Source organism: Thamnophis sirtalis, unplaced genomic scaffold (assembly GCF_051295495.1).
Source record: "Thamnophis sirtalis isolate CommonGarterSnake01/CBP01778 unplaced genomic scaffold, rThaSir2_p1.2 scaffold_9, whole genome shotgun sequence".
Taxonomy (NCBI): domain Eukaryota; kingdom Metazoa; phylum Chordata; class Lepidosauria; order Squamata; family Natricidae; genus Thamnophis; species Thamnophis sirtalis.
The window spans coordinates 54,232,155-54,256,864 of record NW_028261389.1 but is presented as its reverse complement, the minus strand read 5'-3'; the positions used below and the strand labels follow the sequence as shown (position 1 = coordinate 54,256,864).

Sequence of the window (24,710 nt, the reverse complement as noted above, 5' to 3'; positions counted from 1 at the left end):
ACAGCATTGTAAAGGATCTCTCTACTGATCAAGTGTAGGGATCACACAATAAGTACAGAACTTCCCACAGATCTGGCTCTTCTGGAAATTGGCTCCACAAGACATTCAAACTGGTTGACAACTGCAAATAGGCTTTGTCAAATATGGTTTTCAAAACATGGCTTTAAAGGCAAAACATAGGAATGATAGTGGAATACATCATTGGTGTGTACTACCCTTGCTGGTTCAACATAAAAGTGAAACGTTCCTGGATTGAAGACCAGTGTCATGTGTTGTTCCAGCTGCAGCAAGTCAGACTGCAAAAGAAAGCTCTATTGGATGCTGTTTTGCCAACTATTCAGCGCTCAGCATGATACACTTTCAGTGAAATGATAATCCAGACACTCTTGTGTTCAGATGACATTCAAGAGCTGGTGTGCAAAAGATAATTGATTAGAGGGGTGCAGACGCGCTGGTAGATTTTTCTGTATGTACAAGAAAAACACCTTGCATTCAGAGCTGCAGCAGAGTATCCACTCTGATTGACTGATGTGAAGGTGTATAAAGCCACCTTGACGTGCAAATTGACTACAACAGAAATAAAGCAGCTCATTGATGAACTAATGCAAGTACCACAGCGGCCCCATCATGCCCAATCAATAGATATGTGTGAAACAGGTCAGAGGCAGTAAGCAGAGTGTATAAACATGAGAAAATCAAGGGATATATCAGAAGCCAAGAAGCAAGTGAACAGCTGATATTGAAGAACAAATCAAAACAAGAACTTGATTAAACTCATTTAAACATTTTTGTAACTCAGATAATTGCTTTCTGGTTAGTTTATGATTACATGGATTCTATTTTGCTTAGCTAGATAAGATTCATTCAGAAAAAAACTTTACTTTTTGTGGTAGAAGATGTAATGTTGAGAAGATAAAGTTAACACTATTTGGTTTACGAGAGGCTTTTTTGGGGTATATGATCAGACGTGGGTTTACCATACCAAGCTAAACATTGTATAATTGCAAAAATAAGATTAGAATTTTTAGTGTAAAAACACGTATTTTTAGAACCCCTGACAAAAATTGCAAAAATTTTCACCCCATTGAATGACGTGCCCTATATAGCATCCTCTGCTAATAGTAAATGTTTCAACCCACACTTATTTGAAAATAGTAAAACATTGTTTCAAATGATTCTCTTTCAGCTACTTTCTGATTATCCCTCCCAAATGAGACACACCCAAAAGGTCTAAAACCTAATATAGAGCACATATATATGATAGCCTTTTATCATTTTGCAGTTTAAAAAAAAATTCCTTTTTTGCTCATGCAACTTTTTTGGTGGCTGACTATAGGCTAAACAAGTGGAAAAGCCCAGCCAACACCAATTAAGAACCAATTTGATAATATTACCCTAGTATGCTGATGTCACTATAATAAATTGGATATTTATTTTTAAAATGTGTAACTAGTTGTCAAATAGCAGCTTTTACCAAGGGACACTGATCTCCAAATAATGTACTTCTTAAGATTTCATTAGATTAAAAAAATTGAATCAGGAGTCTCCTCAGAACTAGTTGAATATTAAGTATTTTTCTAAGTAAAAAGTTGATTTTTACCCAATATATTTATCAGGAAATTCTCTCCTACCATCCTACCTCATTTATACTATACTATACAAGTCAGTTTAACAAACATCAAGTGGTGTACAAAATATGGAACTGACACAATTAAAAAGATTATTTAACTCTGTACACTGCAATTAACTGTACCCAAACAAGAATTATATTTAACAACAACAACAAAAAAAACACCACGTTAAAGGGCTTTGAAGACTTGTTCTAGAACACTTCATCCACATCTGTCCTTTTATCACGGCATTTGCTCCGAGCCTTAGTCCGAGCTTTGAATGCTGCGGAGTTGTACAGATGCTATGAAAACAGGAGAGAAAGTGCAATTATATATCATAATAATCTTAGCCAACATTAAACATTTTGCTGACAACTTTGGGGTTTATTCAACAGGTCCATTTTAATGTATTTTCCATTAATGCATATAAATTAGAATTTTTTTTATTTTGCGCTAGAACTACATTCCACTCCCAACTTTAAATTGGCTTTATTTTCTGTACTAAATTCTAACAGCTGTTTTCATTCAGTAATCCTAAATTAAAGCAAAATCATTAGAATATTTATTATCAAGACATCGCAGTTTACAAAATCTCTATATGCAAAAGACGTAAAATGTGTACTGGAAATGTAACTCAACCTTTCCACCGAAATCTGAAATTTTACCAAATGTTACTCATTCTAGCATTTAAACTGTGTTGTTGTATTAAGTTGGTTTTGGCTTAATGACTCACAAGAGATGGGCAGCCATTTTAAATTTTTTAAATAAACAAATATTAATACAATCACACACTTACAAAGTAAAAATTTAGCTGTTAATGATGGCAGCCTTGAAAATTCATATTCTGACACCCATCACATTTCCCAGATGTCAAATACAAGACACTACCACTTCAGTCATAATACAGGCAATGGACTATCTTATAAAAAGAACATAGGATAGAATAAAGGAATGATACTGGATCGTTCACTGGGTTATCTTAGCATTCTTTTAACTCGAACCAAACTTTTAAGTCAAAAATAAGTCTGTGCAAGGGACAGTGATGGGATACTGTTATCAATTTAGGAGGTCTCACAAACCCTTGTCATTCCTTCTATTCACATTACTCCCTCCTCTCCCTACATAAATATTACCATGTCATTATGCTTTTGAACAATTATGTGAGTGAATTGCATTTAAGATAATTTAACCCAACAGAGTATGAATCACTTACCCTTTCAAAATGGCTTATCTTCATGGTCTTAAGGGTTGCCTCATCAAGCATCAGTGGTGGACCAAGTTCAAAGATATTCCGGAGGAGCTCATTGGACTGCATAAAACATGTTGTCATTACAATTGTGCAGATGTTTGACCAAAGTTTTAAATAACTCCCTTTTAATATGCAAAATTTGCAAAGTAATCAGAGAGCTGCCTTTCCTATTGCTAAAGATTTAGTATATCCTTTGCCTATATTTTTTCTTTCCTTATTATGCAGACATGTATTGTCTAATTTAAAAACTGTTTTAGGGATTTTGCATTGTGCTATTTACACTCAAAGAGCGTGTCAAAATAGTTTCATTCCAATGTATACCTGTAAATGATACTGCATTCCTGATCCTAAAATTTCCTTGAAAGTATTGTATGTTTGCTTTTTAACCCAACAGTCAATGTACATGCGCTCTGGTCCAAACTTGACTGTCTCTGTGGGAAAGTCGTGTTCCTGTTAAAGAAAAAACACCTGTATCAAATTTACTGTTTTTAAATTCTATGCCATCCTTCCTTGAACATCCTTCTAATATTTTGGGCTACACAGGTATTTCTCCAACAGACTTCTTTAGCAATACAGAAATGCACAAAATGTTCTAAATACTGCTGAAAATCTTGCATGTTCATCCTAAACATCGCTACTGCCACATTTTAAACTAAAATTTACTTCAAAAAGGTTAATATGGTACTACTGATATTCTAAAGTTCAGTGCTTAAAACAAGAATCCAAAACGTGAAAGGTTTTGTTTTTGCCAACTTAACTAAACAGCTGACTGTTTTCATTATCACTTCTCACAAAGATACACCATATTACAAGTTTTTCCTACATAATACAACCACTTAGCATTAAACAAATATGGATGGATGCTTGAAAATAGAAGATGTTACAAAATGCCTATCTTGGTTCGGTAAAGATTTTTTGCATACCATGGCATGAAAAAAATAGGCAATGAAGAGAAGCTTCAGTCTTCCTGAACAGAGTAAAGCATTAAAAAAAGCTCTAAATGCTTCTGGCTTGCAGAAAAAATTGTTAAGAAATACTATTCAGAAATGCAAGGTCCACAAAACCATTGGTGTCAAGGAAAATCCAAAAAAACTCATTACTAAAACTGTTCCCAATTTATTGTATCTTTAAAACAGTACCCATACATTCAACGAGGTGTAATTCAAGGTGTTATCACTTTAAAGCTCTTCATGGCAGGGGTCCAGGCTATTTGAGGGAGTATCTCGTCCCACTGGGATTGGCCCAGTGCCGTGCCTGCTCAAGTAGAACCTATAACATTTCAGATAAGTGACTGTCTAGTCTTTTCTTAAAAACATCCAGTGATGGAGCACCCACAATTTCTGAAGGCAACTTCTGTTCCATTGGTTAATTGTCCTCACTGTTAGGAAGTTTCTCCTTAATTCCAGGTTGCTTCTCTCTTTGATTAGTTTCCAACCACTGTTTCTTCTCTTGCCTTCTGGCCTTTGGAGAATAATTTGACCTCTTCTTTGTGGCAACTCCTCAAATACTACAATACTGCTATCATGATACCCCTAATTCTTCTTTAGACTAGCCAAACCCAAATCCTGCATCCATTCTTCATGTTTTAGTCTCCAGGCCTTTGTTGCTCTTTTCTGAACTTTTTACGAAGTTTTTTGTAGTATGGTGACCAAAATTGGTTGCAGTATTCCAGGTGTGGTCTTATTAGGGTTTTCTAAAGCAGTACTAATATTTCACATGATCTTGATTTTATGCCTGTTTATACAACCCAGGATTGTATTAGCTTTTTTGGCTGCTGCTGCACACTGCTAGCTTATATTCAAGTGATAATCCATTAGGACTCCAAGCTCTCTTACTATTTTTGAGCCAGGTCTCATCTAATCTGTACTTGCACCTTTGATTTTTCCTGCCTGAATGTAAAGCTTTGCTTTTCTCCACATTAAAATTCATTTTGTTGGATAGAGACCATTGTTCAAGCTTGTCAAGATCTTTTTGGATCCTGAGCTTATATTCTGGGGTGTTGGCTATTCCTGCCAGTTTAGTGTACCCCACTATTTATTTCTCTCCATGTGGATGTAGTATCATTACTCATTGTTGAGTATGGTTTGTCAGCCAGCTGCAAATCCATCTGGTGGTGATGTTGTCTATTCCACATTTTTCTAGCTTACCAAGAAGTAGGTTGTGGTCTACTTTGCCAAATGCCTTACTGAAATCTAAGTATACTATGTCCACAGCATTTCACTGGTCTACTAATTTAGTGACTTTATCAAAGAAATAAGATTGGTTTGGCATGATCTGTTTTTAACAAACCCGTGCTGGCTACTAGTTATAACTTTATTTACTTCAAGTTGTTCACAGATGTTTTTTTTTAAATCATCTTTTCCAGGATCTTCCCAAGTGTTGATGTTAGACTGATTGGTCTGCAGTTTCCTTTGCCTGCTTTTTTCCTTTCTTGAAGAACAGCCCTTTTCCAATCGTCATGTATTTCCCGTGTGTTCCAGAATTTTTGAAAGATATGGTACAATGGTTCTGAGATAGCATCTGCCAACATCTTCAAAACTCTGGGATGTAATCTGTCAGGTCCCATTGATTTATATTTGTCAAGGTGTTCTCTTACCATTTTCTTGCTTATTTTAATTTTTATTTCCAGTCTGTCTTTTAGGTTTAGTTTGTCTTGTAGGTTTTTTTGGTATGTTGGGCTATAATTTTTTTGAGTGAAGACTGATGTGAAGAATGAGTTATGCAGCTCTGCTTTCTCCTTACTGCCTGTTATTTCCTTGCCATCTTCTCTCTTTAATGGATCGTTTCCTTTACTTTTTTTCTTATTTATATATTGGAAGAAACTTTTTAAAAATTATCTTTGACTTTTGTTGCAACTCTTTATTATGAGCCTTTGCTTTCCTGACTTCATGTTCTGCTTATCTACTTATAATCAGCCTTAGTTAAGTGTTCCCTTTTCCATTTTTGTAGTTGTCCTTTTTGTCTTTCAGTGTGTCAGAGATCTTTGTGCATCCATGCTGGTTTCTTCGTGAATTTCTTTTTCAGTGATATTGTGCTGGACTGGGCTTTTATGATCACATTTTTCAGTTTCCCACACTTCTTGAGTTGTTTTCCCTTTAGGATTTCCATTCCTGGAATCTTTCCTAGGCTATTTTAAAGTATAAGATACTGGTTGGATTATTTTCTATTGCTTGTGTTTGCATTATATTGAATTCCAGTATGACGTGATCACTTTCACCCAAGGTTTCGGCAACTTTAACTCCCTCTATCACTTCTTCTATATTAGTAAGAATTAGGTCGAGTATAGTTTTACTTCTAGTTTCCCCTGCTACCTTTTGGATGACAAAGTTGTCATCTAGGTTGGTTAGGAATCTATTTTATCTCCCACTCATTGCAGTGTTTGTCTCCCAGTTGATATCTGGATAGTTAGTCTCCATTACTGTGGTATGCTTCCTACATACATTTTGTGATGACCCAGGACGTGGCACAAAAGCAACACAACCAGAGAACAGGTCTAACTCCCCTTTATTGCTTCAACTGTGCCCCCACATGTTTCCACAATTCACTACAAGTCCTGGAACAAAGCTCTCACACACACCTTCAGAAGCCTCTGGCTGCAAGTAGTCCAGTAAGCCAGGTTAACCAAACAGCAACCAGGGCCAGCAGTCCAATAAGCCAGGTTAGCCCAAATATTAACCAGAGCAAGAAGTTCAGCAAAGCAAGCAAACTGGCAAGCCCTACAGGACAGAGTACAGCAATTCTCCAGGCTTTGGCAAGTGCACACAAGGTTCCACAGATTAAACGCTTGTTCCCGACAAATTCCCCTCCCCCCAGCACCTGCTTACAACTCAGTCCCCAGGTGTGTCTTGTGAAAGGGGGCGGGGCACTCTTCTCCCTCGTATCCAGCTCAATCTGCATTGATCTCACCATCTCTCTTCCCTCCTTGCTCTCAGATCAGGAGCTGGTAGTCCTTCCTCTTCTCCTGAGCTCTCCCTGTCTGCAGGCCTTACTAATTCAGAAAAGCCTTGCCTGGACTGACTCTGCCCTTTCCACGTTTCCTCCAAGGCCAACAGAGCCGGCCTCTCTGTCTCTGTCAGTTCTTGTTCCAGCTCATCTTCCTCAGCAGATTCAGACTCCAGGGGCATGACACGTTTGTTAACTGGTTGACAAAGAGTTCATCCATTTCTTGATTGGTTGGGTGGCTTGTAATATGCACCTATGACAATGTCACTCCCCCCCCCCTTTATAGTGACCCATATATATTCTGGAGGGGGTTTATCTTTGATCATCTGCATTTCTGTAGATATGTAGTTATCTCTCACATAGAGTACAACTCCACCTCTTCTTTTTGTAGATCTGTTTCTTTGAACAATTTGTATCCATCCACCAGTACATTCTAGTCATAGGTTTTATCCTACTAGGTTTCTGTAATGACAACTATGTCATACCTGCCCATGTGTATTATTGCTTCTAGTTCACCATTTGTTCCTCAAACTTTGAGCATTTGCATATAAGCATTTAAGACTTTTATGCCTGTACATAGTTGAGTTTTTCTTTTTTCTCATCACTTCTTACCTCATTGATTTTTCCTGGGATTTATGATTGGTTTTGTGTTCTAGAGCCGGGGTGTCAAACTCATGGCCCATGGGCTGGATGCGTCACATATTGGCCATGCCCACCCCCGGTTTAGCGAAGGGGAAAAAGTCCTGATATGTCATGTGACAATGTGACGCAAGTTTAACATCCCTTTTCTAGAGATTCTAAATATTGGTCCCCCTCCCTCTTCAATTTTAGTTTTAAAGCCCTTCTGATGAGTTGAGACAGTCTTTTTTCAAATACATTTTTCGGAATGTGTTTATGAGGTACAGCCCATCCCTTGCCAAAAGTCCTTCATGAAGATAACATTAATAGCACTGAGAATTATATACCACTTCAGGGGTTTACAGAGTCACCATATTGCCTCCAACAATCTGGGTCCTCATTTTACCAACTTCAGAAGGATGGAAGGCTGAATCAACCATGAGCCTGGTGAGACCTGAACTGCCAAACTGCTGGCAGCTGGTGATTAGCAGAAATAGCCTGCAGCACTGCACTCTAACCACTGCACCACCGCAATGCTGTCAGTCCATAATGCAATCCAAGGTCCAATTTTTTTTTGGCGACACCAACCCTTTAGCCAGTGGTTTTGGGGAGAATTTTTTTCTCCCTCAATGGGTGTTCACCCATACTCCCATGGGTATTGGGAATACTGACGAGAACACTACTTGTGCTATTAGCTCCTTAACTTTGTTTTCTAGTTGCTTATAATCTCTCAATATTGTACTCAGGTTCTTGGTTGTGTCATTCGACCCAATGTGAAGGCGGAGGAAAGGATAGCAATATGCGGGCTTTAGGTTCTCTGATACATCTTTGATTTTTACTTCAGGGAGACAACACACCTCCCTAGATTGCATGTCTGGTGTGCAAATGGCTGGTTTTAAGAAAAGAATCTCCTACCAACACTTGCCTTCCTTGGGGGGGTGGGGGGGTGCAGTCTGAGGTGCTTTTCTGTTTATCTCAGGTGTGTTGTGACTTTTAAAGGCTTATTTGATTATGTCTTTTTCTAAGCATTTGCATGTTTTCTTTGAGGGGGAGGTTGTGGATCTTGGTATTTTGAACTAGGGGGAACAATCGGTTGCTTAGTTTTAATGGGGCTGCTTCTGATTGGGTTAGATTGGTTAGCAGGGGTTTGTTAGATGTGTGCTGCTTCTTTCTTTGATCATCGTGTATCTTTCTATGAGTGACATACCTCCATTTGTCTTCCTCCAAGGGTTTCTCAGCAGGGTCAAATCCTCTGGGAGTTATTTGGTCATTAGTTGGTTCAATTTGGGCATAGCTTTCTTGTGTAGGTTGGAGCTTGGCTAGAGCTGCCTCTAGATCCCTTATTTTTTCCTCTAGTAGTTCACACAGCTTACAGTTAACACATATATAATCTGTGTGTTCTTTGGGCATAAACACATACATGGAACGTGTACTGCATACCACAATAGTATCATTCACCTGTTCAATGAGTTTCTTTTTGCTGGTTCCTTTAAGGGTAAAACGTTTTGTATTTTTTTTCTATCCTTTTTGTGCTTGTTTTTATACCTTGTTATTTATTTACTTGCTTACTATTGTTAGTTTTATTTACCCCTTTATTCCCTATATTTAAAAAAAAGTTTTTGAGCTCCAGCTCTCCATCTTTAAGATTTGCCTTATTTATGATGTGCTTATTTGATTGATCTTTATTAATTCTATTCTTCCTTGACTTCTAATTTTCCACTCTTGTCCTTATTATTTGCCTATTTATTTATCTTTTATTTTCTGTCTTGCATTTATTTTTATTCTCTACTGGGGTCTTCCCTCCCTGCCTATTTGGACCTCTGCCTTGATTTGTGGTGTTCACTTCCATCATTTGCTGCTGCAGCCTCTTGTCATCTTCTCTGCCAGCTTTGTTCTGTGTTTCAGGTACTCAGGTCTTTTGGGCCTCCTCGTCTCTTCTCTAGCCAGCTTTCTCGGTCTGCCGAATTTTCCAGTCAGCTCAACTCTGCTTCAGCTCTGTCTGGTCTGCTCCACTCCGTCTGCCACTCAGCTTTAGAGATCAGAGCTCTCTAATTTGATGCACCTCTGCCGTTGTGCTGCCTATCTCTGCTGCTATGATCTCCTCCTTCTATTCTGCTGCGTTTCTCCCCTCCGCTAATTCTACCACCACCAATTTCTCAGACAGTAGTTCCCTTTGTTGGATGGGTTACACCAGGCCGTTTGCCCTCCACCAGACAGGCCGCAGGGAAGGGCTGCCAGGCTAATAGGAAGCAGATAGGGAGGCTGAACTCGCTGGTGAGGGAATGTTGATCAAGTCTTCCACAACTCCTGGGGCAGGTCACTGGGGAGGGCTGCTGGGCTGGAAGGACGCAGGGTGAGGGCTGTGGTAGTTGGGCTGCCTCTAGTTTTCTGGGCCCTGGGTTGGGATTCCTGGCTGGTCTCTTGAGTCAGGCTGCCTAGATTGGAGTATGGGCCTAGGCAATTAATATTGTGAGCCACCGGCTCACTGCCTCCAACAACCTCCTTGCTTGTCCGCTGTTCAGCCACTGGTTCACTCCTCTCAGTTACCTCTTTTCCAGGGTTGGGCTGTTTAGTTGGGCTCCTAAGCTGGATCTATTGTTCTCTGTTGCCGACTGCCTCCGACTCGACATGCAACCATTAATTCGCTGTGTTGCTGCTTTGCTGGTGTTTTTCACCTTAACCCAATTTCTTTTTTTTACTTTATTCTTTCTATCTTCCTCATCTAACTTCCTGCTCCTTTTTTCTCCTCTCCTTATACCTTTCTACTTCATTTAGTAACTTCTCTCCCCATAATCGGATACTGCTTCCTCTGCTGCCGCGATCTTGGAAAATCTTAACTTAGCACTATGTAAGCATTCTCTCTGCTTCTATTTGATTAAGGATTAAGTGAAACAGAATTTGAGCAGAATCTAAAATCTTTGCATGCAAGTGTATAAAGAAATTCGGTCTTAAAATTACTTCCAAGAGGTAAAATAAAATTTATTCTTTGTTCTAGTTTACCTCTATAGTTTGCAAGACATCCCTGAAGACCGATCGCTGTTTCCTTTTGTCTACTTTCGCACGATGCTTATTTCCATCTGTAGCCAGGGCCTTCAATTTCTGTGTTAGGAGCTCCATATCCTCATAAAAAAAATCCTAAAGAAATAGAGAAGTTGTTTGTTGCATCTTAATGAAGTTCAAGTTTCAAAGACCAGTAAATTGGCACATTATCATAATTATATGCTTTATTGTTTAAAATAATTAAGCTATAACACAATAGGTTATCATTATTTAAGATTACCCTATCACAATATTGAAAGGATTGCTACCAATGCAGTTTCCTTTGAATTCTCTAAGCAGAATGAGATTTCTGTAAATGTTTTAATTCATAATTCACCCATTTCCAAACATTGGACTTTAGCAGAGGCAATCTAAATTTATATATTAGTATAAACTAATCATAGTCTACAGTTCATTGTGTTAATATGTTTCCAAATGAATAGCATTTGCATTAGAAAGCTGATTCAAGAACTCTGGTTAAACAGATACTAAATGCATTGCTTCTGAAACAGCCATTTATCCCACACCTTTTACTTCCTGCATCATGGATATCAATTATTCAGTGCCAAGTATCTGCTCTCTTCTGTTTCATCTCGTCTCATTCACTTTCACTTGTCATTTCCCCAATCACTGTAGTTACAATTAGCAGGGGAAATTTAACAGCTATACACTAGCTATTAAGCTATAAGTATGCAAAGGAAGGCCTGTTATTTGAGAAAGAACAAGGACAACCATATATAAGAAAATATGAAAATCAATTTCCATTAACTAAAGTCAGATACTACCATAAAGGATTAAAGCTTTCCATGTTCATTATTCTTCCTTTCAAAATTAGATTGCCATAGCTCAAGCTAAAACTGCAAATTTCAACTGCATACATCAGAGTAATATTTAAAAACTGTGCAACACAATGGCTTTCTTGACTCCTTTATTCTTTTTCTCTTATCCTTTGTTGCCAAGCGTTTTTCTAGCTACTTTCCCAAGATAGGTTTTTGAATAATCTGAGACTATTCTTCAGCGCTGTTAAAGAAAACAGTAAAGATATTAATAAAGACTTACTAAACAATTATTGAAGTCTAAATCTATATAATTTAAAAGATTCAAAACATTCAAAAGTGTATGACTCAATTTACTGTTTGTACTAAAAATGCATGCATTTAATACATTTAAGAGATTGTTATTAAGAAGGACTGCAAATCATAATAGAATTTTAATAATTTATGTATCACTGATTGCTGCCAAACAAGCTATTAATATGCTAAATTTGAACTAGCTACATGGATAGGGTTTAACATGCTTTTATTTAAGAGTGCCCATGTATACAGATGGAGAAACTTGTAACTCTCCAAATGTTTGAAGATTTCTCAAAATTCCTCCATACCAATATTGCAATATTATAATTCAATACCACTTGAGAAGTTGTAGATTTACCAACACCTTTCATTTTCACATCTGAATGAAAAAGTAATATTATGAAAACACCATACCAAATATTTACTATTTCTCCCTACTTTCTGCCTTCTATTTCTTTGGATATACCTCATCAGATTCTCTTGCAAGTTCAAATAAAACAGCCAATGTTTCCCCAGCAGCAATCTTCATATTTACATCATCACAGGACAGCAGGCTAGGAAATGTATGCAAATGTCTAGGAAAATCAAAATACTTACAATAAATATATTGAACATGACAAACAGATATGAGATAAAGTGTTATAGTGCACAGAATTTAATTCCAAGGACCCTCAGATATTCTGATTTACTTCCAGGATTAAAGAGAAAGTTTTTCAAACTAGAATGTCTGCTTTTTTTTTTTTTTGCATAGCAGAATCTCTGCATTGATGGAGATCAAGAGAGGACATTCCATTCATATATCACAAACTGTGTAATATTAAACTTTCCAATTCCCCCAAATTATATCCTGTTGGCATAGTAATTGCAGCCAAAACAGGAAAAACATTAAAATAAAGAAAAGGGAGAAAAATGGCATCCCTTCTTCCTTTTTTATCCTGTTAAGCTAAACCAATAGGGTTTTAGATAAGGCTGCTTCCTACCCTTAACCTATAATTAGAATGATTCAGCATGTTTCACTCCAAAGATGACTGCCAAGGAACACAATACATACCCTTCAAGCTTTTTCTTCACTTCATTCATTGGGCAGATGGTCAACAGAAGGGTCCATGCCAAGAGAGCGCTTATATAAAGACCTGTGTTATGAGTGCTGGAAGTACCATTTTGATTTCTCTCTTTCTGGTAGGATTTTTTGAATATACTTTCCAAGCATTCCATAGTCAAATATAATTCCTAATTAAAAATTAATAAAACACTATTAAGCAAACATTAATTGAGCATTAAATAGTAATACTTAACATAAAAAAAATCTTACCGTGATATCATCAGTAGCAATAAAGCAACAAACCCCTAAACAGGTAGCAGACTGGAAAAGAGAAATTAAAAATCATGATATTTTTCTAGTATTTTCATAATGGTGATCATATCTATGACTCTATCATAGCTGATCTAGTTTTATTTGTCTTAAAATTGGATTATGTAATCTTAAAAAAAACCTATTCTGGAAGAGCAACATTATCTGTACACTCCCAATCACGCAGTGTTTAAACGAGTTTTCAGGCCTGCAGTTATATTCCTTTTAGGCTCTTTGGCCTGCCACACACTATTATTTTTCTACGCTTTTCTATTAGTATAGTAATTGGGAGGGGGAATAGTAAGAAGTAGAATTGTAGAATGTGTTGTCATTCCGTTCTAGAAATCAAGGTCATTCTTTGTCTCTGCACCTGACAGGAACTAGATGGGTGGAAATGCCAGCGTGGCAGAGGAAGATTGGACCATGTGATGAACTTATGGGTGTGGGGGCAAGATATTGAACTTTCAACTGGGTGGTAACCCAGGAAGCTTTCAGATTCGGGATTGCTACAGATGTGCCAACATGCCTGTCTTATTAAATTGGAAGTTTAAGGATAGTTCTGCCTTGGACTCTGATTTATTTCTGGATGATATTTGAAATGCTGACAAGAGTGTTTTAAGAGGAAACTAGCAACACAACATGCAACAGGACTAAGAATGCTACTAGTCCAAGTCTAAACTCTTCACTGTTATTTTGACCAGATTTTGAAGTTCAAGGAATTATATATCATTACTATTTTCCTCTTTCAAGGGCTGTTTGCTTGCTGAATTCATTCTAATCTTTCCATGGATAATCTGTTTTTCTGTTTGACAAGAAATCTTTCAAATTTTTTCCATCATGAATTATATTCAGCAGACTTGCCACAAAGGTGACAAAAGTTCTTGCTTTTTGAATATTTGACTAAGTCAGGGGTCTGTAACCTTAAACACTCAGAGCCATTTCCCATAGAAAACACTGGGAGCCACAAAACCTGGGTGGATGTGACCAACTCAACGTCACTCATTCCCACCCAGTCACATTACCCCCTAGCCATGCTCACCCAACCGGTCATTAGGGCAGAGAACCAGTTATTAAAAAACACCGGGATCCACAAACCCCTTTTGACATCTACAATGTCAAATGATCCCCCCTTATCTCGCTATCTCTCTCTCTCACCCCTTCCTCTCTTTCCCCCTCTGTATTTCTCTCTCCTCTCTGTATCTCCCTCCTCCGTTTCTCTCTCTCCCACACCCTCTCTCTTCACATCTGTATCTCTCTCTCTCCATGTACCTCTCTGCATCTGTGTCTCTCCCCCTTTTCATCCTGTCTCTCTCTCTCCCTCTATGTATCTCTTTCCTGCTCACACTCCCTCTCCCCCTCTCCATGTATCTCTGTCCCCCTATCACCCTGCCTTTCTCTCTCCCCTCTCTGTATTTCTGTCTGTGTCTCTCCCCACTCCATCTCTCTCCATATATCTCTCCCCTTCCCTCTGTATCTCTACCCCACCTCGCCTCCTCTCTGTATCTCTCTCCCTCTCTGTATCTCTCTCCCCCCTGCCTCTCCCCCCCCTCTGTCTCTCTCCTCTCCTCCTCTCTCTCTGATTCTGATTCTTTGGCATCTCATCCAGGAGTCTCACTGTCCAACAGACTGAAGCAAGTGGGCAGCTATTTCCAGCCTTTGTTCATGCTGGGTGTGCCTCGGATGCTCGGGGAGACGCACTAAATTTCACTGTCCTGTGCAACGCGCTGCAAGAGCAGCGGGCAGGCCATGAGGCGTTCTAGCAGTGCACAGCAAAATTTAGTGGCTTCACAATAGAGGAGACAGATTCCCTCCTCCCAGGACCCATTACGACACAGAGCCACAATGCAACCCTACCCCACTCGCCCCTAGCAACAAGACAAGCATAGTGGGCCCGGAGCAATTCTCTTCTCAGGTCAGGCAAGTAGTGACTGGGAGAGGGAGGGGCTATGGGCAGGGCCAGCCAGTGGTGAGGTCAGCTGGAACTGCTGAAAAACCTAACTACTGGCAGTATGACAGGAAGCTGCAGGAGGGGCAAAAGAGCTCACACAGCTCGAGAGCCACAGGTTGCCGACATCCAGACTAGGTAATAAGCATATTGATTCCTTAGAAGCTTACTGAAATATCACTAGGGAATAACAACTAGCATCTATATACTTACAGCTTGCCTAGCTTTCATATTTGCTGAGACATCACAGAGTATTTTCTTTAGGAGAGGTGCAAGGGTTTTAAAGACTTCCTCACTTTCAATTCCTGACCCCAACTGTATGCAGAGCAGACAAGCCAGTCCTGCAGCTGCACACTGTTCGTCACCCTTGCCTACAATGAAAACCAGTAAGAAATCATGATTAAAATACATCTGAAAAACAATGGATTTCATTAACGGAATATTACTTCTCAGAAAGACAGAATGGTATTACCTTTCTTGATACAACGTTCAATACTGTCTGTGAGTGTTATTCTCCTTTCCAGGATGAACTCGTATAGCATTTTTGATGTCAAAGCACTTTTAAGACCATCAAGAGCGGACTGCCTCGTCTTTGTACTTTTGAGATAAAATGCAGGAATTCATGCTAAAATATCAGTTATAAAAATTATACAATTCCCTTTTAGATTTCTTACACATTTGTAAAGAACACAATCATAAATGACATACTATCTATATACTACTAAAAACTCTTGTGCCTGTAACCTTTAACTGGGAAAAACACTGCCTTTTTCACCTAAGGTACCTCAAGTGAGCTAATTTACACAATCTATGATTTCCATGATATTGAAATTTGACAAATTTGGCAAATAAAATGATCATAAAACATTTTATGATATAAAATATCAGAAAACATTTCATAAGGTGTAAATTAGATACTTGAGATACTTTCAATACAGATGTATCTCTGAATATCTCCCTGAATTTTTAAAGAAATTTTCCAGAACATTAGAAGCTCTACCATTGAGAAATATGGTAAAGATCTCTGAAATGATAACCAAAAAGATCCAGGGCTGTCTACTAGTAAGCTAAAACTAAAGTTTGCAATGTTAAGATTTGAAAAATGCTCATCAAAACTCCCCAAATAGTCCCAGTTAATCTCTGTTCTACAGTGACTAGAAAGTATCAAAGGCATTCTTAAAAAAAATTTTTTTAATAACCCCCCCCCAAAGCACTTTTCGTTTCTTATAAGTTCAAAGGAAAATTCCAATTTTTTAAAAAAACTTCTGAGAGAGAAATAACAACAAACAATAAGAGGGGAAAAAGCAGTAAACAAACTGTGAAGTCTAAATTTAAATTAGCGTATTTTCAGAGTATAAAACGCATCAAGATTTTGAAGAGGTAAATTTTTTAAAAAAGTTTTTGCACCCTGCAGACCTCCCAAACCCTCTGCACGCTTCATTTTTTGGGAAAACCGGGGCATGCAAAGGGTTTGAGACGTCTGCAAAGTGCTCCGGGGGGGGGGGGGGAGGGCAGGTAGCAAAAACAAGCAAAAAACGAGCATGTCCTTTTTTTTGCCAATTTTTCACTTTTGCCGTCCCAGCCCTCAGGAGCTCTTTGCAGGCCTCCAAAATCCTCTGCACGTCCATTTTTGTGAAAGGGGTGGGGTTTCAGGAGGCCAAAATGCTGTTTTCAGTGTATAAGATGCACCCAGATTTTCACCATCTTTTTTGGGGGTGGGAAAGGTGCGTCTTATACTCCAAAAAATACGGTAGCTACATTTACAACACTACTAATAGCTAAAATTACTGGTAAAAATGGTGAAATAAAAGTTATTTGTCGATAGCTGCAAAAACAATCTTGCACATGATTTGAGCAGTAAAGCCCTCATAACCTCCAACCCATGAACTAGAGTTACTCGAGTGAACTTCTCAGATCTTCCCTACCTCTTGTCCAAAGTCAAGTCAATAAACCCTTTCAATTTATATTCCAAGTTCTCTTGGGTTGCTTCGTCATCAATCTCAGGTCCTGTATTACATGGCAAAAAAAAAAAAAATAGAAAATAGAATATAACATATTAACATCTAAACTTATACATAACTTATGCAAAACTGATCACTAGGTTCAAGTGGATGTAATTTATCTGCTATTTCTCCAATTCTATCTGGCCAGCTATTCATCACAGATCTTGTTATGTTCTATTAATGACAGATGAATCATTATGAGACATGCTTACAGTTTTTATAAAAGCAGAATGAATAAAATACATAGTTTTTTTTTTTAGTTTTATTGCAAATTTATATGCCGCCCTTTTCCCTGAGGGGACTCAGGGCGGCTTACAGCAATAAAGGGAAGGGGGTGCAAGACAAAACTTAAAAAGAAAAAAAAATCGTGATTAAAGGAAATTGGTCATAAAAACACAACATTCACTCAACATTCGGGCGGGGTGAGAGTAATCCTATCCCCAGGCCTGACGGGATAGCCAGTTCTTGAGGGCTGTGCGGAAGGCCTGGACTGTGGTGAGGGTACGGATCTCCACGGGGAGGTTGTTCCCCGTGGAGATCCGTACCCATGAATTACTTTATTACATGAATATAAAGTAAATGCAATGTATGCTAAGCCTGCCATCAATATTTATGGATGTTCTGTCACTGTTTAAAAAAGAATATCCTTGCACACTATCTTATCATGACTATTCTGATAATTCTTTTTTTCAGAATGGACAAGGAAAATATTTTGATTTAGTACTTTTTTCCCCAAAGTGCCCCTTTTGCATTCAGGCAGCAGTTGCAAATGATTCTCTTTCAGCTACCTTCCAATTATCTCTCCCAAATAAGACACACAAAAAAGGTCTTCACAAATCTAATAGAAGTTACATATGCATGACAGCATTTTATCATTTTAAAATATCTCTTTCAATAAAATTTCCCAATCTGATTAGCAAAATAATTTTGAAAAAGCTTTATTAAGGACTTTCTGCAAGCCTCTCTGCTAACCCACCTGTTATTTATCTCATTCTCTATATTCAACATTCATTTCTGCAATACCCTCGTTTCTGAAATGTCTCGTTGATGTACAACATTCCTCTGCCAATATTTTCATATTTTCAGTAGCAAAACTGAAGTTTTCAATTTTGTAATAATGAAGTGAAGACAGAGATACCCTTCCCATTCTTAAATTCACCTTTGATGGGTCTGGGATGAAGGATGTTTGGATAGAAATGAAAAAGAATCATGAACAGATACCTGGAAGGATATAAATGCACACGGGGGTCTGCAAACAGCCCTTATACTTTGCAAATCATTCTTTTGCTTATGAGCTGACTTAAAATGGTGTATTACATTCCAACCAAAATTATCTCCAAAGGGAGGCTATGTTATCAAGATTTTTTTCATATAAGCCCAAATATTGACATACCATCCTCATTGAAGCTGGCAGGATCACTGAAGCCACTGCAGTGGCTCATAGTTTCAACTGATGCATCTTCATCACTAAAAGGTTGCATGTTTCTGTGCTGGGCACCTACAAAAGTAATACATAATTCACATTAATGATGGGAAACAGCCTGCAGAAAGATATTGCTACATCTTTTAATTTATTAAATTAGGATCCCCTACGAAGAGTAAGATGAATGCTGGGAACTTTGTTGGAGACCAGATACTACTTGAATTTTGAACATTTTGAGATAGTTACTATCATGCTTTCCCAGCAGTATGTCTCTACAACTGTAATATACATTTGTTCAGATTTTAAGCACCCAAACACTCCACTTCCACGTAAAAATATCAATGTATATTATTATAAGAACATTCCATTTTGCTCCAGACTAACAACTAGCTCTGCCTGTTAACTATATTCTCTCTGCTTTGCAAGGTTTGGTGCTCTCTCCACTCCTGTTCAACATTTATATGGGTGGCTGGGTGAGATCATCCATCACCATGGACTGAGGTATCACCAATATACTGGTATTTTCAGCTGTATGTCTCCGCCCGTGGTGAGTTAAATGATGCTGTGTCCGCCTTCTCGCAGTACCTCAAGGCTCTTAGGGACTGGATGGGGAGCAACAAATTGAAACTAAACCCTGGCAAAACTGAATGGCTCTGGGTTTGGGGTTTGTTGGCTCAGGGAGAATTGCCACCTTTCATCTTGGAGGGGGTGGCACTACTCCAAACAGAGCCTGTATGTAATCTGGGCTTTCTCCTGGACTCATGACTCCTGTTCAAAGATGAGGGGCTGCCATGGCTAGGAAGGCCTTTGCGCAACTGAAGGTTGTGCACCAGTTATGCCTTTTCCTAGACCAACAACCCCTACTCATAGTCACTCATGTCCATGTCACTTCCCGTCTTGACTATTGCAATGTGCTCTACGTGGGTTGCCCTTGAAGAACAGTCGGAAACTACAGGTGGTGTAAAATGCAGCAGCCCCCATGGTTTTGTGCAGACCCAGGCGTGCACATGTATCACCTCTCCAGCAGGAGCTGCATTGGCTGCCAATTTGCTTCTGGGTGCAATTCAAGAAGTTGGTTGTCACCTTTAAAGCCCTTCATATCTGAGGGACCATCTCTTGCCGGTCACTGACCCGTTTTCTAGCCTCCCGAAAGACCAGGTCACTTGTCTAACTGACCCATCAGAGCAGGGAGGCAGGGAATGCTGTGGGTCCCATCCCGAGGGAGATACAGCTGGTGGCATCTAGAATGGCCTTCTCTGTGGTAGCTCCCTCTCTCTGGAACATCATTTCCCCAAAGATCAAAATGGACCCCTCTCTAGTACTCTTCCAGAAGGCGCTGAAGACCTGGTTCTGCCAGCAGGCCTGGCGAGCTCGCAGCAGGATGGAGCCCATTAAATGGCTCATGTGATCTGCTGTTTCTGGGGCAGGGGGTGATTTTATTATATTATACTATATTAATTTATTTGATTCTTTTTATTAGTTTTATTGTTTTAAATGTGGGTTTATATTCTGTAAACCTAAGCCATGGGCGAATAGGCAGCTATGTAAATTCAATAAATAAATAAAACTCGGGAAGTGGGAGCATCCCTTCCCACAGGAAGTAGGATTAGGGAAAAAAAGTTCTCTTAACTTGTGTGGAAGTAGTTATCCACCTATGACAGGGGGGTCAAACTCGATTTCACTGGGCCACCTCAGGGTTGCGTTTAAGGGTTTATTTAATTTGTATTCCCGAGAGACTCAGGGCGGCTAACAATCTGAGGGGGAGATACAAAAGGGGTACAAAATAAAAATAAAAAGACAAACAATTTAAAAATACAGCAACATTCGTACCACAGATGGGGCTGGAAGATTCAACAGCCCCAGGCCTGCCAGAACAGCCAGGTCTTAATAGCTTTGCGGAAAGCCGGAATGATGGTAAGGATCCGGATCTTGACGGGGAGATCGTTCCAGAGGGCCAGAGCAGCCACAGAGAAGGCCCTCCCCCAGGGAGTTGCCAGCCGACATTGGTCGGCAGATGGGATTCAGAGGAGACCTAGTCTGTGGGATCTGATCGGTCTTTGGGAGGTAATTGGCAGGAGGCGGTCTCAAGTACCCAGGTCCAATACCATGTAGGGCTTTATAAGTAACGACTAGCACCTTGAAGCGTGTCCGGAGACCAATGGGCAGCCAGTGCAGCTCGTGGAGGATAGGTGTGATGTGGGTGTACCGAGGCGCACCGTGGCACGACAAAACCGCGGTCCACTAAAGCGCGCCCGATTAAAGCGCATCGCTGACGTCAACAGCGACCACGGAGAAAAAAGGTTGCTTTAAAAAGCACTTTGAAAGCAAGCCGATTCAAGTTAAGGTAAGGGTTAGGTTTAGGGTTAGGTTAAGGGTTAGGTTAAGGTTTAGGGTTAGGTTTAGCGTTAGGTTAAGGGTTAGGATTAGGTTTAGCGTTAAGGGTTAGGTTTAGGGTTAGGTTAAGGGTTAGGTTTAGGGTTAGGTTTAGGTGTTAATTTTAGCTTTAGCGCTCACAGCGTGCTTTTTTCGTCGCGCTGTGATGACGTCAGGCACGCGGTTTCATCGAGCGCGCTTTAGTCGAACGTCGTTTTGTGGTGGAACCGAGGCGCACCCACAATCGCTCGGGCGGCTGCATTCTGGACAAGCTGAAGTCTTCGAACACTCTTCGAGGGCAGCCCCATGTAGAGCGCGTTACAGTAATCCAGTCTTGAGGTCACGAGGGCATGAATGACTATCCAAAGGGCTTCCTGGTGCAAGTAGGGTCGCAATTGGTGCACCAGGCGAACCTGGGCAAAGGCCCCCCTGGTCACAGCCGACAAATGGTGTTCTAAAGTCAGCTGCGGGTCCAGGAGGACTCCCAAATTGCGAACCCTCTCTGAGGGGCATATAATTTCACCCCCCAGGCTGAGCGATGGAATGGCTGGACCATCTTTGGGAAAGAGTATCAATAGCCCTTTGGTCTTGTCGGGATTGAGTGCAAGCTTGTTCGTTCCCATCCAGACCCTAACAGCCTCCAGGCACTGGCACATCACTTCTACCGCTTCACTGAGTTGGCACGGGGCGGACAGATACAACTGTGTATCGTCCGCATATTGGTGATATTTAATCCCGTGCCGGCGCATGATCTCATCCAGTGGCTTTATGTAGATGTTAAATAGGAGGGGGGACAGGACCGAACCCTGCGGCACCCCATAGTTGAGGGGCCTAGGAGTCAACCTCTGCCCCCCGACCAACACTGACTGCGACTTGTCTGAGAGGTAAGAGAACCACCGAAGAACGGTGCCTCCCACTCCCACCTCCTGCAACCGTTGCAGAAGGATACCATGGTCGATGGTATCGAAGGCTGCTGAGAGGTCAAGGAGCACTAGGATAGAGGAGTGACCCCTATCCCTGGCTCTCCAGAGATCATCGATCACTGCAACCAAAGCAGTTTCCGTGCTGTAGCCAGGCCTGAAACCCGACTGAAAGGGATCCAGATAATCTGTTTCATCCAAGGACCGCCGGAGTTGAAAGGCCACCAGTTTCTCAACAATCTTCCCTACAAAGGGGAGGTTGGAGACTGGACGATAGTTACTCAAAATGGCTGGATCCAGAGAAGGTTTCTTCAGGAGGGGTCTCACCACCGCATCCTTTAAGAGGAGCGGAAAGGATCCCTCCCGGAGAGAGGTGTTAACTATTGTCTGGATCCAGCCGCGTGTCACCTCCCTGCTGGTTGAGACCAGCCAGGAGGGGCACAGGTCCAGTATACAAGTGGAGGCACTCACCGCTCCCATGGCCTTGTCCACTTCCTCAGGAGCGACAAGTTGAAACTCGCTCCATAAGTTCCGCTCAAGACCTTCCCCCGGTACCTCGGCTGGTACCATGTTTGACCTTGGTAGGCCAGGGTGGGCATGGCCAGCTCAACATCACTCATGTTGAGGGTACCTGTGCTCCCCCGAGCACTCTGCCAGTTAAAATGGACTCCCGAACTCCATTTTCGGGTGCGATGACCTCCTGCAGCCCTCTGTTAACTAAAACAGCTTTGGAGGGCCACATGCAGCTGTCCTGAGCTCCATTTTCGCTGGCAGAGGCACCATGGGCTGCTCCTTTGCTATTTCCAGGGCAGCCCTGTAGGCCAGATCTAAACCCCCTGCAAGCCAGATTCGGCCCCTTGGCTTTGAGTTTGACACCCCTGACCCAAGAGATGTTCTTGCTCCACTAGAAAATATATTTTACCAAAAATGGAAGGCATACACACCTTGTTTAAACAATTTTTATTCTTTTGAATGTCACTATTAATATTCAGTAAAGTAATAGCCCTGCATATTATTCAGGTCATCTGTCATGAGAATTTTTAAGTTTAACCTAAAAGGAAAGTTATTCCTGGCAAGCTAATAATGCTGTCTAAAAAAGTTTGTTTCTGTGAACTGGACAATGGCTTTTAGATTTATATTTTTTATAAAAACTTAATATTCTATCAGTAGCAACCACCAGTTTGTAAAAATGTCATTTTACCAATATCTTTGGGAAACGCATTGGGACTGAAGGTTTTTAATTTGCAATTTTCACTTTTCTATTTTTTATTCTATTTTTTTTAAGTGCCATTTAAGTCTTTTACGTAAAGGTTAATTTCCCTTCACCACCACTACCGAGACCATTACTTGTGAAAGCAGCTAAGTAAAAGGTAACAGTTGAGTTTTACAAACAAAAATAAAAGCCGTTGAAGTCACACTCTACAAATAGTATCTTGAATTCCTGCAGTGGTCTCCAACTTTGGCAACTTTAAGACCTGTGGACTTCAACTCTCTGGGAGTTGAAGTCCACAAGTCTTAAAGTTGCCAAGGTTAGAGACCAGGCGTCGCCGTTTTCTAGCCTCCCGAAAGACCAGGTCACTTGTCTAGTTTGGATACGCCATGGAAAGACAGGGCAGAGCCGAGTCGAAGGCGTCGCCCACATCCGCAACCAAACACCATCCTACATCTACGAAGAATTATAGGCCGCGGCCTACAGGCCGGCTCCACCCCCCCCCCCCCACAAGCGAATGGCCGTCGCCGCCCGTCATTGAGGACCAAGCAGCGCAGAACTACACTGCCCAGAATGACTCGCGGCGGCGACACGCAAGCGCCAATCTATTCACCTGATCTTCCGCGCGAGGTACCCCCTCCTCCTCGCCGCTTAGATTTGGGCATGGCAGCGGCCTACAACGGTAGTTGTATCTCCGCGCGGCTCCTACTGGCGCTCCGGCACAGAGGTTCTCCCGTCTCTGGTTTTACTTTCTCCCCTTCGTCGGGCAGCAGTGACAATCAGCCGATGGAAGACCAGGAGCGCTTTTTACTATAGGAATGTCTTTCAGAAGCCGGCTTCCCGGACCGAGGCAGCAGATAGGATTGAGGGAAGCGGGCGATAAGCAAAGCTGCAGCGGCGGTAGAAATCCCCGTGGATGCCTGTGAACGGAATCGATACATCTTTCTCCTCTCAGACACCAGAAGCTAAAGACGCAGGGCGGCTGCCGACGCGACTTTTATACGTAGCCTGGAAGCGACAGAGGCGGGGCTCAATAATATTTAGGGCGTGGCTTAAAAAGAGCCAATAGAACTTATCGCTCGAGTGACATTTCAGCGCGAGATCGTCATTTGCCATTCTGTTCGCTAACGGCCTCTTTTGTTTCCAGGGCGACGACTTGCGTCGATTTTTCCCCCCGGTGGGCGAAGTTTCTAGGCAGCTTTGCATGCTGGGAAATGGAGTTTGTAGCCTTGGAGCCATTACGAGGGGCGAAGTTCTCACGTCGCCGGTCTTGCTTCTTCTACCCGTGTCCTGGTGTGACCTTTATAAAGCTAGAGGGGAGAACCTCGCAGAGGCGACGGGAACGGTTCCTAGTTTTCTCGGTTCCAGCAACTCCCAGAAAGCTCCTTGGGCTAATTACAAGGGCGTGTGTGGATGTTTGCAGTGTAGCCATAGCGCCTTCTCCAAAGGGGCAATAAGAGAAACTAAATAGCTGCAACCATCATAAAGTAATGTAGGAAGTTATCACCCAGCCCTCTCCCAGAAAAAATAAAATATCCTAGGAAATATTGAAAAGGCAGACTATTTCTCTGGATGTGAAAAGAAAGAAACATGTTTTAAAAGACAGAATAGCTGTCTGTAGCTTCCTGTCCATCCCCACTTTGTCAATGGGCCATTAAGAAGGCCAAGCTAAGTCCCTTTACATAATAAAGGCTTCTCCACTTCAGCTCCAGGGGGGATGGGATTAAAAGCATAATAATATTGGCCCTTTACTCAACTGACCACATGGCATCTGAGAATTCAACCAAACCTGGATTCAAAACACAGCCTAGAGAGTTGCCCCTGCATGGGCCCATGGGAGTCTGACAACCAATCAGAATACATTTCTTACACAGGAACAGGAAACAGAGGGGTGGGACTGAACAGGTTATAAAAAGCCTAGCAAGCCCCTCCCTCAGCCCTTCTCTTCTTCTCC

General features: G+C 40.9%; 1 protein-coding gene across 2 annotated transcripts; it reads right to left on the bottom strand.

The window, feature by feature from the left end:
* Positions 1-764: 764 nt before the first annotated feature.
* Positions 765-23,712, bottom strand: IFRD1 (interferon related developmental regulator 1). Of its 2 annotated transcripts, XM_014062301.2 has the most exons (12): positions 23,370-23,712; positions 18,224-18,328; positions 16,753-16,834; positions 15,300-15,424; positions 15,041-15,198; positions 12,844-12,894; positions 12,583-12,761; positions 11,998-12,106; positions 10,420-10,554; positions 3,181-3,309; positions 2,824-2,919; positions 765-1,912 (listed from the first exon to the last, which is right to left on the bottom strand). In XM_014062301.2, exons 1-12 carry the CDS (start codon positions 23,419-23,421, stop codon positions 1,823-1,825), a joined length of 1,311 nt encoding a protein of 436 aa, XP_013917776.2. In that variant the 5' UTR covers positions 23,422-23,712; the 3' UTR covers positions 765-1,822. The 2 variants fall into 2 exon arrangements, with proteins under 2 accessions (XP_013917776.2, XP_087579745.1); XM_087723619.1 differs by lacking the exon at positions 12,844-12,894.
* Positions 23,713-24,710: the final 998 nt, after the last annotated feature.